Source organism: Mustela erminea, chromosome 20 (genome assembly GCF_009829155.1).
Source record: "Mustela erminea isolate mMusErm1 chromosome 20, mMusErm1.Pri, whole genome shotgun sequence".
Lineage (NCBI taxonomy): Eukaryota > Metazoa > Chordata > Mammalia > Carnivora > Mustelidae > Mustela > Mustela erminea.
This window is the reverse complement of record NC_045633.1, coordinates 34,172,601-34,189,916: the sequence shown is the minus strand read 5'-3', so window position 1 is coordinate 34,189,916 and position 17,316 is coordinate 34,172,601. Positions and strand designations below refer to the sequence as shown.

General features: G+C 41.9%; 1 protein-coding gene across 3 annotated transcripts in view; it reads left to right on the top strand.

Moving 5' to 3' along the window:
* The window catches only part of BAZ1B (bromodomain adjacent to zinc finger domain 1B), a 68,923-nt gene that overhangs the window by 2,238 nt on the left and 49,369 nt on the right, over positions 1–17,316 (top strand). For 2 of the 3 annotated variants that reach the window (XM_032326780.1, XM_032326782.1), the window contains exons 2-3: positions 6,715–6,831; positions 11,396–11,540. In XM_032326780.1, coding sequence (XP_032182671.1) covers positions 6,715–6,831; positions 11,396–11,540 — 262 coding nt within the window. The remainder of the gene's footprint in view (positions 1–6,714; positions 6,832–11,395; positions 11,541–17,316) is intronic. The other variant, XM_032326781.1, reaches the window with a different exon arrangement.

The window sequence follows — 17,316 nt, the reverse complement described above, 5'->3', positions numbered from 1 at the left end:
CCAAAGGCAGACGCTTAACGACTGAGCCACCCAGGCGCCCCTTATTTTTATTTTTTGAGATACTTAAAAACATCAGTGTGGTAGAAAAATTACTGTAGGAATCTGCAGTTAAACGTTATTTAAATATCATTGTTTGAACACTTGATGGATACTCACTAATACTATCAGATGTTTATTTTTCACTGTCTGGTTCTGGTGTAGCATGTGAAGCACGCAGTAGAGACAAGTTCAGAGTCTGATGTATTGAGCCATGTAAAAAATGGTTATAGATGGTTAATTTAGAACTGGCAACCCTGGCCTTTTTGTATCCTTTACTGAAATCATTGAAATGTAGTCCTGTATTGAAGGAGGTTCTGTTAACAATGACAGAAGAAAATGGAAGCCTGAAACTTTTTAAGTGTTAGGTATTTTTAAAAAATTCTTCATTTAAAAAATTTCCTATGCTGGTATTTAAAAACCCTTTTTAACAAAGGAGTTCTTAAATTGCGTTGCATAGTGAGGGGGAAATTGCTTCCTTGGGAATTTCTACAAGTGCAAGCACTTCAAGGATGGTTTTAAACAATTGTACTGTGTGGTTCGCAGGTTATTATATTTATTAGGCTCTTAGTGATTTCATAGAGAACAAGTATGTGGTTGGTTAACAGCTGCATATGAAGTATGTTCTTTCTGCTTCTTAATTTATATTTACAATTCTGTTTTTAATAGAATTTGATACTTTAATTTTCTCCTAACACTTACTTTTGATTGCATGTATATGCAGTAGCAAATCAGTGATGATGTTTTATTAACTTAACGCTGTGTGTGTTGGTATGTTCTTTGAAGGCATTATTGTTCCTCCTCATTAAACTTACAGTGGTAGCTGGGAATGATGCACACATTTAATGACTGAGTTTAATACATTGATGATTATGTTTATTGTATTACAGCTTTGAATCTATGGTACAAAAGTTGCTTCCTGGGTTAGTCCTAAGGCAGAACGCTGGATCTCCCTTGGAGAGATTAACTTTATCAGAATCATTCTTGATGAGATTATCTGACAACAGGATAATCACAGTGGCTAAATCAAGATGGGTTTTGAGGAGGAACGGAAGCTACGCACGCAGCCTGCTGTAGGCTGATGTTTTTGTTGCTTTAACTGTCCTCCTCCTTAAAGCTTAGAAACAACTGCTTCGTAATCTTTGTAGCCTCAGTGTATGAGAGCTTTTAAAAGGTGTGATCAGGAGGGTTTGTAAGAACACAGTTAATCTGGCAGTAGGCTAGAGGGAGTAGAGCGTGTTTTAAGAGTTGGAGTTAAATTGTACTTGCAAGCCAGGATTTTTTTACTGGACGTTGGAATAGTGAGTTTGTATGTTGATTTTTATAAATTAATTTCTTTAAAGTTACACTAAATGAGAGTTGCTTTTCTCTGGAGGAAGACTGTTCCAAAGACAAAATAAAAAGCAGATTTTGAGTTGGTGCTTTGTCATTTCACATGGAACTCTGAAGGTTATAGTTATACTTGTTTAACCTCCATACTTTTCTGGGCCACTTCCTTTCAGGCTATCAAGTACTTTATTGAAAGAAACAGTCCTTACAAGGCTAAAGAGAACAAAGAAGCAGCATATTGTGGTAAGGAGGTAGCTCTTGAAATCACGAAAAAGTAGGTGCATAATGAGATATATAAGATTTGAGAATATCTTGTCGTTTATAACTTATACAACCTTTGGAGAATTGCTTTGACATTTTGTCTGCAGTTATATGTGAGACAGTGGCTGGAACATGAAAACCTCAATTGGCATTTTCTCTGACTAGTTATTTGAGAGTAAGTAACTTATTTTGGTAACCTAAAATCTGAAATAGGATTTAGAGGCAGCTGACCGAATATCCTTGTAATGGGCTTTTTTTCCTCTTGATTTTGATTTTTTTTTTTCATTCTTTCTCCGGTAATAACCAGAACAGAGTTACATAAACTTAAAAATACCCAATGTTGAGGTTGTAGGAATTCTAGTTTTGAACTTTTGAGATTAATCTTAGATGACTAGTCAATTAAAATTTTTATTGTTAGAGGGCATTCATTCATTCCTAGATGTAAACCTTATTAGGTAGATAGTGCTGTCCAAGAGAACCATAATGTGCCACATAAATAAATAAAATTAAGAAAAAAGGGGGGGGGACGCCTGGGTGGCCCTGTTGGTTAAATGTTTGCCTTTAGCACAGTCCTGATGGGTCCTGGGATCGAGGCCCCGCATCACGCTCCTTGCTCAGCAGAGAGCCTGCTGCTCCCTCTGCTTGTGCTTGTATGCTCTCCCTCTGAAAAATAAATAAATAAAATCTTAAAAAAAAAAAAAAAAAAGGAAATACAATGTGAGCCATGTGGGATTAAAGGTTTTCTAGTGGCCACATGTGGAAAAAGTGAAAAAGAGGACAGACATAACTTTTCTTATTCCAGAACCCAGGCTGAAGGAGCAGTCCTTGTCTCTAACGTGCTTTTCTAGTGGCCAAAAGATCTGGAGAACACCAGGATGGCTTTTTCAGCTTCTTGGTGGTGGCATCTATCCTGTCTGTCCACATCTGTTCACCGAAGCAAGTCATATGGCCGAGCCTAGCATCAGTGGGGAGGGGGTGGGGGATGGGCGCTACTCCTGTCTGAGACCTTGCAAGCCACAGGGCAGAGGATGAAGTAGAATCCTTTTCTGGAACAGAGGTGACTGTGGAAAGAAGAGTACAGTCTACCATATTTCAGGGTTCAGGGAGTGTTTCCTGGGGGAAGTTACTTCACAGTTGAGACCGACGGTATAAGTAGAATGTTATAGTTAGACGAAGAGTAGAGGACTGTGCTTTTTGAAGAGTTTGTGAATTTGAAGGTTGTTGAATTTTAACACTTGGAAGAGGTTTTCTGTAGCTGGAGTGAAGAAGTGGGAATGGAGATAGAGCTGCCAAGTGGGACTGGACACAGATCCTTGGCAGACAGGTTGAGGAATTTGGTCTTTGTCTTAAGTTTATGGGAAGCAGTTTATAAATCCGAGCAGCGTAGAAGCTGACTCTTAGGAAGCTGTCTGTGGCTGCCGTGTTGAGGATGGATCTGCAGCCTGAAGTCAGGCGGCAATGAAACTAGGGAAGCCATTATGCGGTCAACCAGGCCACAGGGCTGGAGGTCTGCACAAATTTACTACCCCCTGAGGAGTACAGTAGATTTCAGAAATAAGTTAGGTAGATTTGATAGGATTTGGTGATTGGGGAGGAAATAAGGATAATGTTTTGGTTGTCATTTGGTTAGTGGGTCATTCTCAGATAAGAGAACGCTGGACGAGGGGCTAGTGTTTGTTTCCTTTTAGTTTTGCCTGGGAATGGGTGGGGAGGGTAGGAAGTGAGTGTTTAGTTTGGAAGTTCTGTTGAGTTGCTGTGCATATATCCGAATGGAGGTGTTTGTATTGCTGGTGTATTCTAGGAGCCTGGATTTCAGAGAGGAGACTGAGCTGCTGATAGAAATTCCTGGCAGATAAGTAGTAGTTGAAGTTAGGGGAATGGATGCAGTCAGTCCCCCAGAATGAGAATGCTCTTCTGATACTGAATTTTCAAAGGAGGGTGAGGAAGATACGTATCAGAGTAGGAGGCTCTTTTATGGTTTGCAAAAGCGTAATCAGTAAAAAATTATTTGGTATTTAAGGGGCACCTGGGTGGCTCAGTGGGCTAAATAAAGCCTCTGCCTTCAGCCCAGGTCATGGTATCAGGGTCCTGGGATCGAGCCCCACATCGGGCTCTCTGCTCGGCAGGGAACCTGCTTCCTCTCTCTCTCTCTCTGCCTGTGTCTCTGCCTACTTGTGATCTCTGTCTGTCAAATAAATGAAATCTTTAAAAAAGGGATGCCTGGGTGGCTAAGTTGGTTAAGCAGCTGCCTTCAGCTCAGGTCATGGTCTCAGGGTCCCGGGATCGAGTCCCACATTGGGCTCCTTGCTCGGCAGGGAGCCTACTTCTTCCTCTGCCTCTGCCTGCCACTCTGCCTGTGCTCACTCTCTGACAAATAAATAAATAAATAAAATCTTAAAAAATATTTGGTATTTAAATACGTATCGAGGAAAAAAGCTTCTCCCTTTTTTTTTCTTAAAAGAATAAAAATCATGGAACTTGCTCAACAAAATCTTGATTGGTGGAGTGATTTTCAGTCCTGTGGGAGCCAGAGGCTTGCTTCCCAGTATGAATATATTTGCATTTCAGGGGCCAGCGGGCAAATGAGATTTTAAAGGAAGAAGAGCTGGGTTTAAAAACAAATACGTTTGAGAAGAAGGATGTTTGGGTGGGAAGCATAAAAGACCAGAGGAGGATTACCAGTGAGGCCAATTAAAATGTTTAAAAATGTTTTGGCTAGCTGAGAAGTGAGGTTCCGAAGCTGAATTTGAATAATGGCTCTGTTGTGGAAGAGGAGGGGCTGAACTGAGCAGTAAGTGCATGGTTGCACATAGGGACTAAAGAGCTGAGGTTGATTCCTTGCTTTTTGACTTGGACACGAGGGTCTTTTTGTGGCAATCACTGTTACCGAGCAAGCTTAGGAGGGAGGGAAGGGGTAATAAGAAAAGGCTGGATTGGAGGTATCATTGGGGCATCATTGGGGCATCCGGGTGATACCAGCCTACAGCTGGCCCTGTAGGTCTAGATCAAAGGAGGATGACTGGGCACATTATTCCTGCCTTTAAAAATAACAGCTAATAACAAAAGCTAAAATTCTTTCTTTAGGACATGTTTGTCTCATGTTCTCTCTGATCGCCCAGTGAATTTCTTCAGTGTAAGTAAATACTGTGTTAGTGTTATCAGACGTTTTGAATGTTTCAGTCTGCTTAATGATTCTTTCTGTCATTATTTTACCTCCCCTTCCCCAGTGGAAATAGACAAAACCAGAAAACAAACTTAATCTTGTTGATCGATTACGGTCATGTCGCTTTGGAAGGCATGCTGTTTCCTGCCTGTAAGTTTTTATAAATTTTCAGTGAGATTGCATTTATGTAATATTATATGGATACTTGCCTCCTGGCTTTTGGTGGTACTGCTCTTTTGTTCAGTCATTTAAATAATAGTACCCCCCGCCCGCAGGAAAACAGACTTACTGTTTTGTTTTTGGCAGACTCAGAGAAAGGTACAGTAAGGGAAGGTGCTATACTCTTGGCTAAAACTACTGTTTCTGGATTACTTCTGGATTTTTCCCTGTCCTCTGTCTTTTCACTGATCATTAACCTTGGAAAACAAAGAATCTCCATATATAAACAATGAATTACTTGCTTAGTTGTAAGGTAATATTGCAGACGGGCTGTTTATTTTTTTTTATTTTTTTATTTTTTTTAAAGATTTTATTTATTTATTTGACAGAGAGAGATCACAAGTAGGCAGAGAGAGAGAGAGGAGGAAGCAGGCTCCCTGCTGAGCAGAGAGCCCGATGCGGGACTCGATCCCAGGACCCTGAGATCATGACCTGAGCCGAAGGCAGGGGCTTAACCCACTGAGCCACCCAGGCGCCCGCAGAAGGGCTGTTTAAATACATTTATGTCAACTACTATAAAAAGCGTCACTCGGAAAGTGCAGAGATTGGCAGCTAATTCTGTAGTTGTGGTATCAGTTTATTTTCTTGGTAGCGTCTGTTGCTGTGCCTAATTAGTTAGTTGTCATTTGAATTTGAATGTGGCTGGCTGATAGTGAATTCTAGTCGGGATAGGTGTGGAAAGTTACCATTTATATGGCACTAACTAAAGGCCGATCTCTTCATCTGCCTTACAAAGACTGAACGACCGTTTCTTAAGCGACTTTGAGTGTAGTATTATTGGAGACAACGTAAAGACTGGGTAAATACGGTATCAAAATTATTTTTAGGGCTTTATGGAATTTATTTTTTTAAACTCTGAGGACCGGGCACCTGGGTGGCTCAATTGGTTAAGCGACTGCCTTCAGCTCAGGTCCGGATCCTGGAGTCCTGGGACCGAGTCCCGCATCCTGCTCCCTGCTCAGCGGGGAGTCCGCTTCTCCCGCTGACCCCTCTCTCCTCTCACACTCTCTCGCCCCCTCTCAAATAAAGAAATAAATCTTAAAAACAAACCAAAACAAAACTCTGAGGACCAACCACCAGGTGATTCTGAGGTAGACTGGACGGCTTCTAGTAAGTGGATCATTAGTATATGCGCAGGATTATTCCAGACTGCCTGTGAGCCTGGGGCAGTCCTCGCTCATCTTTCCACGGCGCAGACTCTTAAGCTTGCTGACCATCTCAGTTGGGTAACAATTCCACACACCTTAAATTGTTCTTCCTTACAACTTGTGTTTAATTTACCTTTATATTACAAATTTTCAGTGCTGTGGGAGTCTTCTTAAGATGAAATAGGTGAAGTGAAGAAATCACGTAACAAAATACTAATTTTTAAAATTTATTTTTAAGTAATTTCTACATCCGGTGTGCGGCTGGAACCAGCAGTCCCAGGGTCAGGAGTCGCGTGCTCCACCGACTGAGCCATCCGGGTGCCCCTACAATACTAATATTTTATTTGTAAAACAAAACCATGACAAACCATTTTAGTCATTCTTGAGCTTTAATCATTTTATTTGGATTTGCCACTTGAAAACTCCAATTTTAGCTTTTTATGCTGTACATTATAAAAAGGATGCTGTAGTTTTTTCTTTATGTTATAAAGTATTTTATGGGTGTGGATAAGTTGTCTCTGTTGCTTGAATATCGTTTTCCTGAGCCACCGCTAACAGAGAGTATGAGGCCCGCCTGGAAAGGTACAGTGAGCGCATTTGGACGTGTAAGAGTACCGGGAGCAGTCAGCTGACACACAAGGAGGCCTGGGAGGAGGAACAGGAAGTTGCTGAACTGTAAGTAATAAAAGCATTGCCCTTCTAGCACCATCTTCATACTACTAGGAAGGGGGGAGGATGGACAGTAAAACTATATTTAAAATGATGGGCATACATTGGACTAGATTACATGAGTTCAATGTGTTGGGGTCTTAGTGCCTTTGCTTAGTGGCATTTTGCTGGTAACAAAGTATGTGGAATATATAGTTGTGTACACTTACTTAGCTGCTCTTGTGTGTTCTTGCTCTATTCTTTTACCTTGAAAATACTCTGGAAATGCAGTTTTTTTGTTTTTTTGTTTTTTTGTTTTTTTTAAAGATTTTATTTATTTATTTGACAGAGAACACAAGTAGGCAGAGAGGCAGGCAGAGAGAGAGGAGGAAGCAGGCTCCCCGCTGAGCAGAGAGCCCGATGCGGGACTCGATCCCAGGACCCTGAGATCATGACCTGAGCCGAAGGCAGCGGCTTAACCCACTGAGCCACCCAGGCGCCCTGGAAATGCAGTTTTTGTTTTGCTTTGTTTTTTTAAAGAGAGCGAGTACATGCGTGAGGGGTGTGGAGGGGCAGAGGGAGAAGGAGAGAATCTTAAGCAGGCTACATGCTCTGCACAGAGCCCAGTGTGGGGCTGGCGGGGCCGGTTCTCACAACCCTGAGATCCTGACCTGAGCGGAAATCAAGAGTCAGGCACTTAACCGGCTGAGCCACCCAGGTGCCCCTGGAAATGTGGTTCTAGGAGAGGAAGTTGATAATAATCTAGAAGTAATACAGAGGCAGCAAATCAGAAAGATTTCTTTATTTTGTGGTCATTTGAAATTTAGGACAGTCTTTCAGTAGCTATCAAAAATAAATACATGGTTTGAAGACAGTTTATCTAAATGGGTTAAGCCTCTGCCTTCGGCTCAGGTCATGTTCCCCGGGGTCCTGGGATCCAGCCCGGCATCTGGCTGTTTGCTCAGTGGGGAGCCTGCTCCCCGCCCCCCCCCACTTGTAATCTCTCTCTGTCAAATAAATAAATAAAATCTTTAAAAAAATCCTGTCTGTGTTCAGAGTACCTACTCAACTGGGTGTTCCCCAAAGAAAACAATTTTGGGCAGTAGGAGCTTGCAAAAGATACAGGAAACCAGGGGTGATGATAAAATAGAAATCTTTTAGGAACTAAGAAGAGAAGCTTCTTCTGTGGATTTTTCATTGACTTCTCTTGATAGCAGAAGAACAGAGAGCATAGGGTTGAGTAATCTGATACTCTTCTGCTCTTCTGCTGGTGTGAAGGCCTTAGGTTCAGTTGAGACCTGGTTCTAGTAATGGCTTCATAACTGACTAGTAATTGTTGAGTCTGTTAACCTGGTGCTTGTTCCTTCTTTGCTGGGTCACTTACATTGTTCCATTTTGGATTAGTGTACTTTATGTATATGTTTTGTTTTGTACATTAGACCAGGGATTAGCCTGCCTTACCTGTAAAGTGCCAGTTAGTAAATATTTTAGGGTCTGTGGGCCGCATGATTTCTGTCTCAGCTGTTCATCTCTGACATAGTACAGTGGAAACAGCCATAGGTAAAATGTAAATGAATGTGAATGGCTGTAAATAGAAGAGAATTTAATGTACAGAAACTAGTGGGTAGCTGAATTTGGCCCATGGGCTGTTGCCGGCCCTCATAGTAGCTTGTAGACTTCTTGAGGGCAGGTCTCATGTTTGACTTATTCTGGAATTGGTTATGGTGTTAAGGCACTATCCTCTGCACTATATAAGCATTTACTGTTTGCTTTTTGCAAATAGAGATAATGCTGCCTTTTCTGGGTGTCTTTTTGAGACAAAAAGATATGTGTGATGAAAATTCGTTGTAAATAAAAAGATGGTGACCAGTGACCTACAATAGAGAGTATGAAGAGTACTAAGGAGCAAGTCAGTGGTTGGTACTTGTAATATGATTGTGTACCAGAAAAACCCAAAGAGAATCAAGTGAAACACTGTTAGGAATAAGTAAGAGAATTCAGTTTCAAAATGTGAATAATGTACGCTTTTCTAAATGCAGACAAACGATGGGAATTTAGAGGCTAGGGACTGACCTGGAATCGTTAGGGAAAACTTTATGGGGCTGCCTTTTTTTTTTTTAAGATTTTATTTATTTGACAGAGAAAGAGATGGCGAGAGCAGGAACACAAGCGGGGGTAATGGGAGAGGGAGAAGCAGGACTTCTGCACAGCAGAGAGCCCGATGTGGGGCTCGATCGCAGGTCCCTGGGATCATGACCTGAGCCAAAGGCAGATGCTTAACGACTGAGCTACCCAGGCGCCCCTTCATGGGGCTTCTTGAGGAAGGTGACCTTGACAGGATAGTTTGTACCAAATTATAGAAGACAGGATGAGACATTTGTATTTAATTTAGTGAATAGTAGGACAACAATAATTTTTGAACAGGAGAGAAATATCAGATTGGAGTTAGGCTTTGAGATTAATCTAGAAGCAGTGTATAGGGTGAGTTAGAGAAGGACGAGCAGATGGGAAGTCGATGCAGGCTTCCTTGGGATAGTATTGACATAGAAAGTCATGGCGTTATTGGGAGTAGAACTAATAAGATGGCTTCTGTAATTGTTCTTGAAGAGTGTTTTTAGCCCTAACTTTGGAAAAGCTCTACTAACTTTGTTCTTGAAAATTCATAAAACACATGAGCATATTAAAGGTTTTCAGAAGACTTCCAGTAAAGAAATTGTAGCTTGGTTTAACCTTGTGGGTTTCAAACTCACTTGACCTTAGAAGCCATTATAGCAGAGGGAAGTTCTAAAGAATATGTTTGATGTGATTTGTTAGTGAACAGAATATAGGGTGTGAGGGGAGGGATTACTGAAAAAGCATGGTTTTACAGTTTTTATTCAAAGTAGAAATCACATTTTTTCCATTCATAAAAGTTATGCGTACTTTTTATGAGAATGTAAGCAATAGGGGCACCTGGGTGGCTCAGTGGGTTAAGCCGCTGCCTTTGGCTCAGGTCATGATCTCAGGGTCCTGGGATCGAGCCCCATCTGGCTGTCTGCTCTGCAGGGAGCCTGCTTCCTCTTCTCTCTCTCTCTGCCTGCCTCTCTGCCTACTTGTGATCTCTATCTGTCAAATAAATAAATAAAATCTTTAAAAAAAAAAAAAAAAGAATGGGGCGCCTGGGTGGCTCAGTGGGTCGGGCCGCTGCCTTCGGCTCGGGTCATGATCTTGGGGTCCTAGGATTGAGTCCTGCGTCTCGCTCTCTGCTCAGCGGGGAGCCTGCTTCCTCCTCTCTCTCTCTCTTTCTCTCTCTCTCTCTCTGCCTACTTGTGATTTCTCTCTGTCAAATAAATAAATAAAATCTTAAAAAAAAATTAATTAAAAAAAAGAATGTAAGCAATATACAGGGACCCCTGGGTGGCTCAACTGAAGCAGCTGCCTTCGGCTCACATCATCCCAGAGTCCTGCGTTGGGCTCCTTGCTCAGCAGGGAGTCTGCTCCTCTCCCCCTGCTCTTGCAGTCAAATAAATAAATAAATAAAATGTTTAAAAAACAAAAAAAGAATGTGAGCAATACAGAGCTGATACAAAGATCTGAACAGCATCACTGTCCAGCCTCCCTGCCCAGAAGTAACTGTGAATAGTGACCTTTGAACCCTGGTGACTGGGAGGCTTGCTGGAGAGCGGGCTTTTATAGGGGTCAGGAGAGGCCTTGTGGAGGTAGGAAGTCTGAGGGCATCTTGGGGTGGTGCTTAAGCTGGGAGGGAGAGTGGTAGGGAGAGGACAAAGGTAACAGCCTTAACAGAGGCGGAGAGACTTCTGCTGATTGGACTGGGGAATAGCAGGTGACTCCGTAGGTAAATTGTAAGGCAGTATGATAAGAGATTTTTAAGGCTAGCAGTCAGTTGGAGGAACATTTTTGGGTCTGAACAGCGCAGAATGACTGGGAGTATCACAATTATAAGCCTGATAGGCGGTCTGTGGTGCAGTCCACATCGCACTCCTCATTTGTTGCTGTTGGGTATGTTAATGAAAATTCTTCTCTTAGTTTATTAAGTGAAAAGTAGTACTTCATTGTTCTACTTTTGCAAGGACTTTGGGTTCAAGTTATGGTTCCATCTTGTTAACCCTTCCTGATTTATTTCTCTTATTCATAAAGTGGAAATTTTAGATACCTCACAAGGTATTATGAGACCTTTTAATGAATGTGAATACGTAGGAAAAAATTCATTGATTGAGACTTAACACAAATAGAATCAAGATTTGGGCTTCTAGCAAAAAAAAAAAAAAAAAAAAGGGTGGGGGTAAGGATATGAGTAAATAATTCACACCTAAAAAGGGAAATCTCCTATATAAACAAATGGGGAATTGTTGAGCCTTACAGATGATGTGCCTGTTAATTTTATTTTCCAGATGAGAAAATTAACCTGGGTAGGCCCATCTGACAGAGGTTCTTAGCAGTTCCTCCTTCGTCCTGCGTGCCACATGGTTTTAAAGCTTTGTTTTCCCCAGTGCCTGCTTATATTTGCCAAAGAAGTGTTTGCACTAACTTGAATTAATTCTCTAATAGATTTTTCTGCATTTTCTTGGTAACTAATAACATGTTTGTTTAGTTTGAAGGAGGAGTTCCCGGCCTGGTACGAGAAACTTGTTCTGGAAATGGTTCACCATAACACAGCCTCTTTAGAGAAATTAGTAGATACTGCTTGGTTGGAGATCATGACAAAATACGCTGTGGGAGAAGAGTGTGATTTTGAGGTAAGCCCATGTTTTTTTGGGTACGATTTGACTCACTAGCCGTACATTAAGATTAGAGCTTCCAGCATAGATCACAGAGTGTGGTTCTGTTTGTAAAACTGTGCTATGTTTGAAGTTTGCTTTCCTTAGTATCAGATATTGTAAGGAACTGTTAGGAACTATAGTGTAGGAACTATAACAAATTTTAGAACTGTATTCATTGTTGGGAATGTTTAACATTATGTTAGTATTACGGTAATTGTTGGGGCACCTGGGTGGCTCAGTCATTTAATCATCTGCCTTTGGCTCAGGTCATTATCCCAAGGTCCTGGGATCGAGCCCCAAGTCCAGCTCCCTGCTTAGTGAGGAGTCGGCTTGTCCCTCTCCCTTTGCCCCTCTGCCCCTCCCCCCTGCTTGTGCGCACTCTCTTGCTCACATGCTCTCTCTCTCTCTCTGACAAATAAGTAAAATCTTTTTTTTTTTTTTTAATTATTATTTGACAGAGATCACAAGTAGGCAGAGAGGCAGGCAGAGGGAGAGGGGTGAAGCAGGCTCCCGGCTGAGCAGAGAGCCCAAGGTGGAGCTCGATCCCAAGGCCCTGAGATCATGACCTGAGCTAAAGGCAGAGGCTTAACCTACCGAGTTATCCACACGCCCCTCTTTCTTTCTTTCTTTTTTTTTTTTTTAAACTAAATTTGTTTTTTAATTTTCTACTCCAGATAGTACCAGGGTAGCAATGGTTAAAGTGAAAACCTAACACTAAAGAAGTCCCTGTATAATCCTTTGAAAGCTTAAAGTAAGATTCAGGAGGAAGGGGACTAACATTTGTTAAATATTTGTACGTCCTGGAAATCGGGCTGATTGCTGCCGTAATATCTTGCAGAATGTGCACAAAAAATGTTGAGGTGGTAAACAACTCACCTATTTATCTATTTTTTAAATTTATTTTTCTTTTTTAATTTAAATTCAGTTTAATGAACATACAGTGTATCATTAATTTCAGAGGTACTTTCGTGATTGATCAGTTGCATAGAGCACGCAGTGCTCATTCCATCGCGTGCCGTCCTCGGTGCCCATCACCCAGTTACGCATCCCCGCCGCCCGCCGCCCTGCCAGCAGCCTTCAGTTTGTTTCCTGTAGTTAAGAGTCTCTTACGGTTTTTTCCCTCTCTGATTTTGTCTGATTTTATTTTTCCTTCCCTTCCCCCATGTTCATTTGTTTCATTTCTGAAATTCCACATGTGAGTGAAATCGTAGGCTTTTTGTCTTTCTCTGACTTAATTTCACTTAATCCTCTAGTTCCAGCCACGTCATTGTAAATGGCAAGATGTCATTCTTTTTTGATGGCTGAGTAGTAATATACTCCATTGTGCGTGCGTGCGTGTCTGTGTGTGTGTGTGTGTGTGTGTGTGTGTACACACCATATCTTTATTCATCTGTCGACGGATATCTCAGCTCTTTCCATAGTTTGGCTGTTGTGGACGTTGCTGCTGTAAACACTGGGTGCATGTTGCATGTCAGGCTCAAATATTTAAACAGCTTGTTGAGGTAAGGCTCTTGGCTGGCTCCGTTGGGGGAGCACGTGACTCTTCATCTTGGGGCCATGAGTTTAAGTCCCATGTTGGGTGTAGAGATCACTCAAAAAAAAAAACCCCCAAACTTAAAATATCTTGTTCAGATTGATTTTCTTTCTCTTTTAAAGATTTTATGTGTCAGAGAGAGCGAGCCTGCACAAATGGGAGAGTGGCAGGCAGAGGGGGAAGCAGGTGTTCCGCTGATTGGGGAGCCCGATGCGGGACTCGATCCCTGGACCCTAGGATCATGACCTGAGCTGAAGGCAACCCCTTAACCAGACTGAGTTACCCAGGCGTCACCAGATTGATATGTTTTAGTTAAGAATGGTTTCAGCTGTATGTAACAAAATAGCCGACTAGCAGTGTTAAGTACTTCTCAAACTTGAGCCTCAATGAAATCACATGGAGGACTTCTGAAGACACATTCTTGGGCACCATTCATTCCCTGACAGTTTGGTTCAGAAGGTCAGAGGTAGGGCCCAAAAGTATGCACTTCTGACCAGCTGCAGGGTGTGATGACCACACTCTGGGGACATGCTTTGAGTAGTCTTGGCTTAAGCAGTGAAGACCTTTAATTGTCTCACATAGCATGTCTTAGGGGCAGGTGGTACCAGGTTTGGGATAGAGGCTGGGTAGTTTTGTCAAGGACCTGTACTTCTCGTCTTTCTGCTCTGCTCTGTTCAGTGTTTTGAGTTGTGTCCTTAGCCTTGTTCCCTCTCGGTTGTGAACTTGGGATTGTGTTCAGAGTGAGAAAGTGCCTACCTGAGCGTCATAAGAAAACTTCACCAGAAGCACGCACTCGACCCTCACCCTTACTGTGTGGGGTTACTGGCTAGACTGTGTCTATGTAGCCGTCCCGAGCTGCACGGGGGCTGGGAAAGAGAATATCGCCTTTTCTTTTTTCTTTGAGATTTTACTTATTTGAGAGAGAGCGCAAGAGAGGGCATGAGCTGTAGGGAGGGACTGAGGGAGAGGGGAAGGCAGGCTCCCTGCCAAGCAGGGAATGTGATATGGGCTCAATCCCAGGACCCTGAGATCATGACCTGAGCTGAAGGCAGGCGCTTAACTGACTGAGCCACCCAGGCCTCCCCCTGGTTTTTTTTAAAAGCCTCAGAAAAAGGCAGCCTGGCAAGAGAAATGAGGGAGGGGAATGGCTTAGTAGCTTTACCAGTAGCCAGTAGTGACGTGTTGGGACAAGGATTCAAACTTCTGTCTGTTTGTGTGGTTCCAAAGTTCTTGTTCTTTTCCCTAATTTACTTTGACTCTCTGGAGCTCCTAGCTAGTTCTTTTTCTGTTTGTAATGTCTGTGGGTTTTAATCACATACTTCACGTTAGTCAGAGTCCTGGCAGGAAACAGATGGCATATTCAAATGGTGGAATGGAACTGGATTGAACTAAGGGACTGTGGACGACAGACAGCAGTGTGATCTCGGTTAAGGAAGACTGTCGAGGAAAGGTTAAGTACCCAATTGCTACCAACAGTAGAGAGACTACCACTCCTAAACCCCAAAGAAACAAGGGAGTAAGTGGGTACTGGAACTAGAAGAGAGTGTGTCGTTGTAGAAGAGTACTTTGCTAGTAAGATGTAACCAGTTTTCTAGGGAGACAGTCAAGGGAATAAATACCCCAACGTCACTTTTCCTCTACCATCATCTGATTTTCTGCTCTTGCTTCCTGTGGGTTGAACTCACCAAAATCTAGACGGCAAGGGATGTATAGTGCTAAACAACCAGACAACTTTTTTTTTTTTTTTTTAAGAAAAAAGAGGTCTTGAAGCGTTGACCTTGGATTCTACCTTAAGAGATAAGAAAGAGAAGAGCAAATTAAATAGAAGAAAACAGAATAAGAAAGGATTTAGTAAAGATCAGAGTAGAAATTAGTAAAATAGAAAACAGGAAAATCAGTGATACCAGAAGCTGCTAATTCAGTAAAATTAATAAACCTCCAACCAAACTTCCAGGAAAAAAAGAGACACAAATTAACCAATATGAAGAATTAGGTGATACCTATAGTCTACAGATATTGACAGGGTAATAAGGGAATATCATGAACATTTTCGACACCAGCAAATTTGACAGCTAAAGTGGACAAATCCCTTGAGAGATACAAACTGCCAAAACCCATTCAACAACAAATAATACAAACCTTAATAGTCCCTAATATAGCTATTAAAGAAATTGAACTTGTGATTAAAATTATTTTGACGAGGGGCGCCTGGGTGGCTCAGTGGGTTAAAGCCTCTGCCTTCGGCTCAGGTCTTGATCCCAGGATCCTGGGATCGAGTCCCACATTGGGCTCTCTGCTCAGCAGGGAGCCTGCTCCCTCCAATCTCACTGCCTGCCTCTCTTCTTGCTTGTGCTCTGTCCAATAAATAAATAAAATCTTAAAAAAACAAAGCAACAAAAAAAACTTGACAAAATTCATGCCCAAATGTCTTCGTTGGTGAATTCTGTCAAACATTTAAGGAAGATACAATACCAGTTCTATACAAATGTTATCAGAAAATAGAAGAGGAGAGGGAGGTATGAACTCTTTGGAACTCATTATGTAAAGTCAGCATTTCCCTGATACCAAAACCATATAAGCACATTAAGAGAAAAAACTATGCATTAGGGAAAAAAAGTCTGTGTTCACAAAACCCCATTGTGAACACAGATGCAAAAATTTTTTTTTTTTTTTAAGATTTTATTTATTTATTTGCCAGAGAGAGAGAGAGTGAGAGCGCACAGGCAGGCAGAGTGGCAGCAGAGGCAGAGGGAGAAGCAGGCTCCCCACAGAGCAAGGAGCCCAACGGGGGACTCGATCCTAGGACGCTGGGATCATGACCTGAGCCGAAGGTAGCCGCCCAACCAACTGAGCCACCCAGGCGTCCCGAGATGCAAAATTTTCTAATCAAAATTTTAGCAAATGAAATCCAGCACTAGGAAAAGGACAGTTTATCATAATTCAGTGGGGTTTATTCTATAAATGCAAAGTTGCTATAAATTTATAATTCTCCTTACAAACAGGATGAAAAACCATATGGTCATCTCATTTTATACACAAAAAACGTTCAACAAAATCCAGCATCAGTTTCTAATAAAAACTCTCAACAAACTGCAAATAGAAATGCCTTCAATCTAATAAAGGGTATTTACAGAATAATCTCCAGCTAACAGCATACCTAATGGTAAAAGAGTGGATGTCTGCTCTTCCACTCCATTTAACATTATATTGGTGGTTCTAGTCAGTAGTATGTCCGGAAAAGGAAATAAAGGGCATCTATATTGGGAAGGAAGAAATAAAGTTATCTTTATTTGCAGACAGTATGATTGTCTATGTAGAAAATCTCCTGGAATCTCCCATAAAAGCTACTAGAGCTAATAAGTGAGTTTATGAGCAGGGTAGCAGGATACAAGATAAATAATAGAAAAACCAAACAATTGGAAATTAAAATTTAGAAAGATCAGTACCATTAAAGATTTTTTATTTGTATGTTTTTGAGAGAGAGAGAACATGAGCAGCGGCGAAGCGCTGAGGGAGAAGCAGACTCCCTGCTAAGTAGGAAACGCGATGTGGGACTTGAACCAGGACCCAGGGTCATGCCCCAAGCTGAGGGCAGATGCTTAACCGACTGAGCCACCCAGGCTCCCAGAAAGATCAGCCATTCATGGTAATGTCAAAAAATGTGAAATATTCTGGGAGTAATTTGATAAGAGATACACAAGATCCATACACTAAAAAGTATACAATGTTCCTGAGAGAAATTTAAGAGGGCCTTAAATGATAGATATATCTTTGCTCGTGGATTGGAAAACTCAGTATTGTTAAAATACCAGTTCTTCCTAAATTGACGTGTAGATTCACACAATTGCAATAAAATCCCAGCAGCTTTTCAACTATACTCAAAAAATAATAATAAAATCCCAGCAGCTCTTCTGTAGGAATTGTCAAGCTGATTGTAAAGTTCCTGTGGAAGGGTGCCTGGGTGGCTTGGTCCAACTCTTGGGGCCCCCCCTTAAAGATTTATTTATTTATTTGACAGAGATCACGAGTAGGCAGAGAGGAAGGCAGAAAGAGGGAAGCAGGCCTCCTGCTGAGCAGAGAGCCTGATGCGGGGCTTGATCCCAGGACCCTGAGACCATCACCTGAACTGAAGGCAGAGGCTTAACCCGCTGAGCCACCCAGGCACCACCAACTTGGTTTTTGACTCAGGTCGTGATCTCTAGGTGGGGAGATGGAACC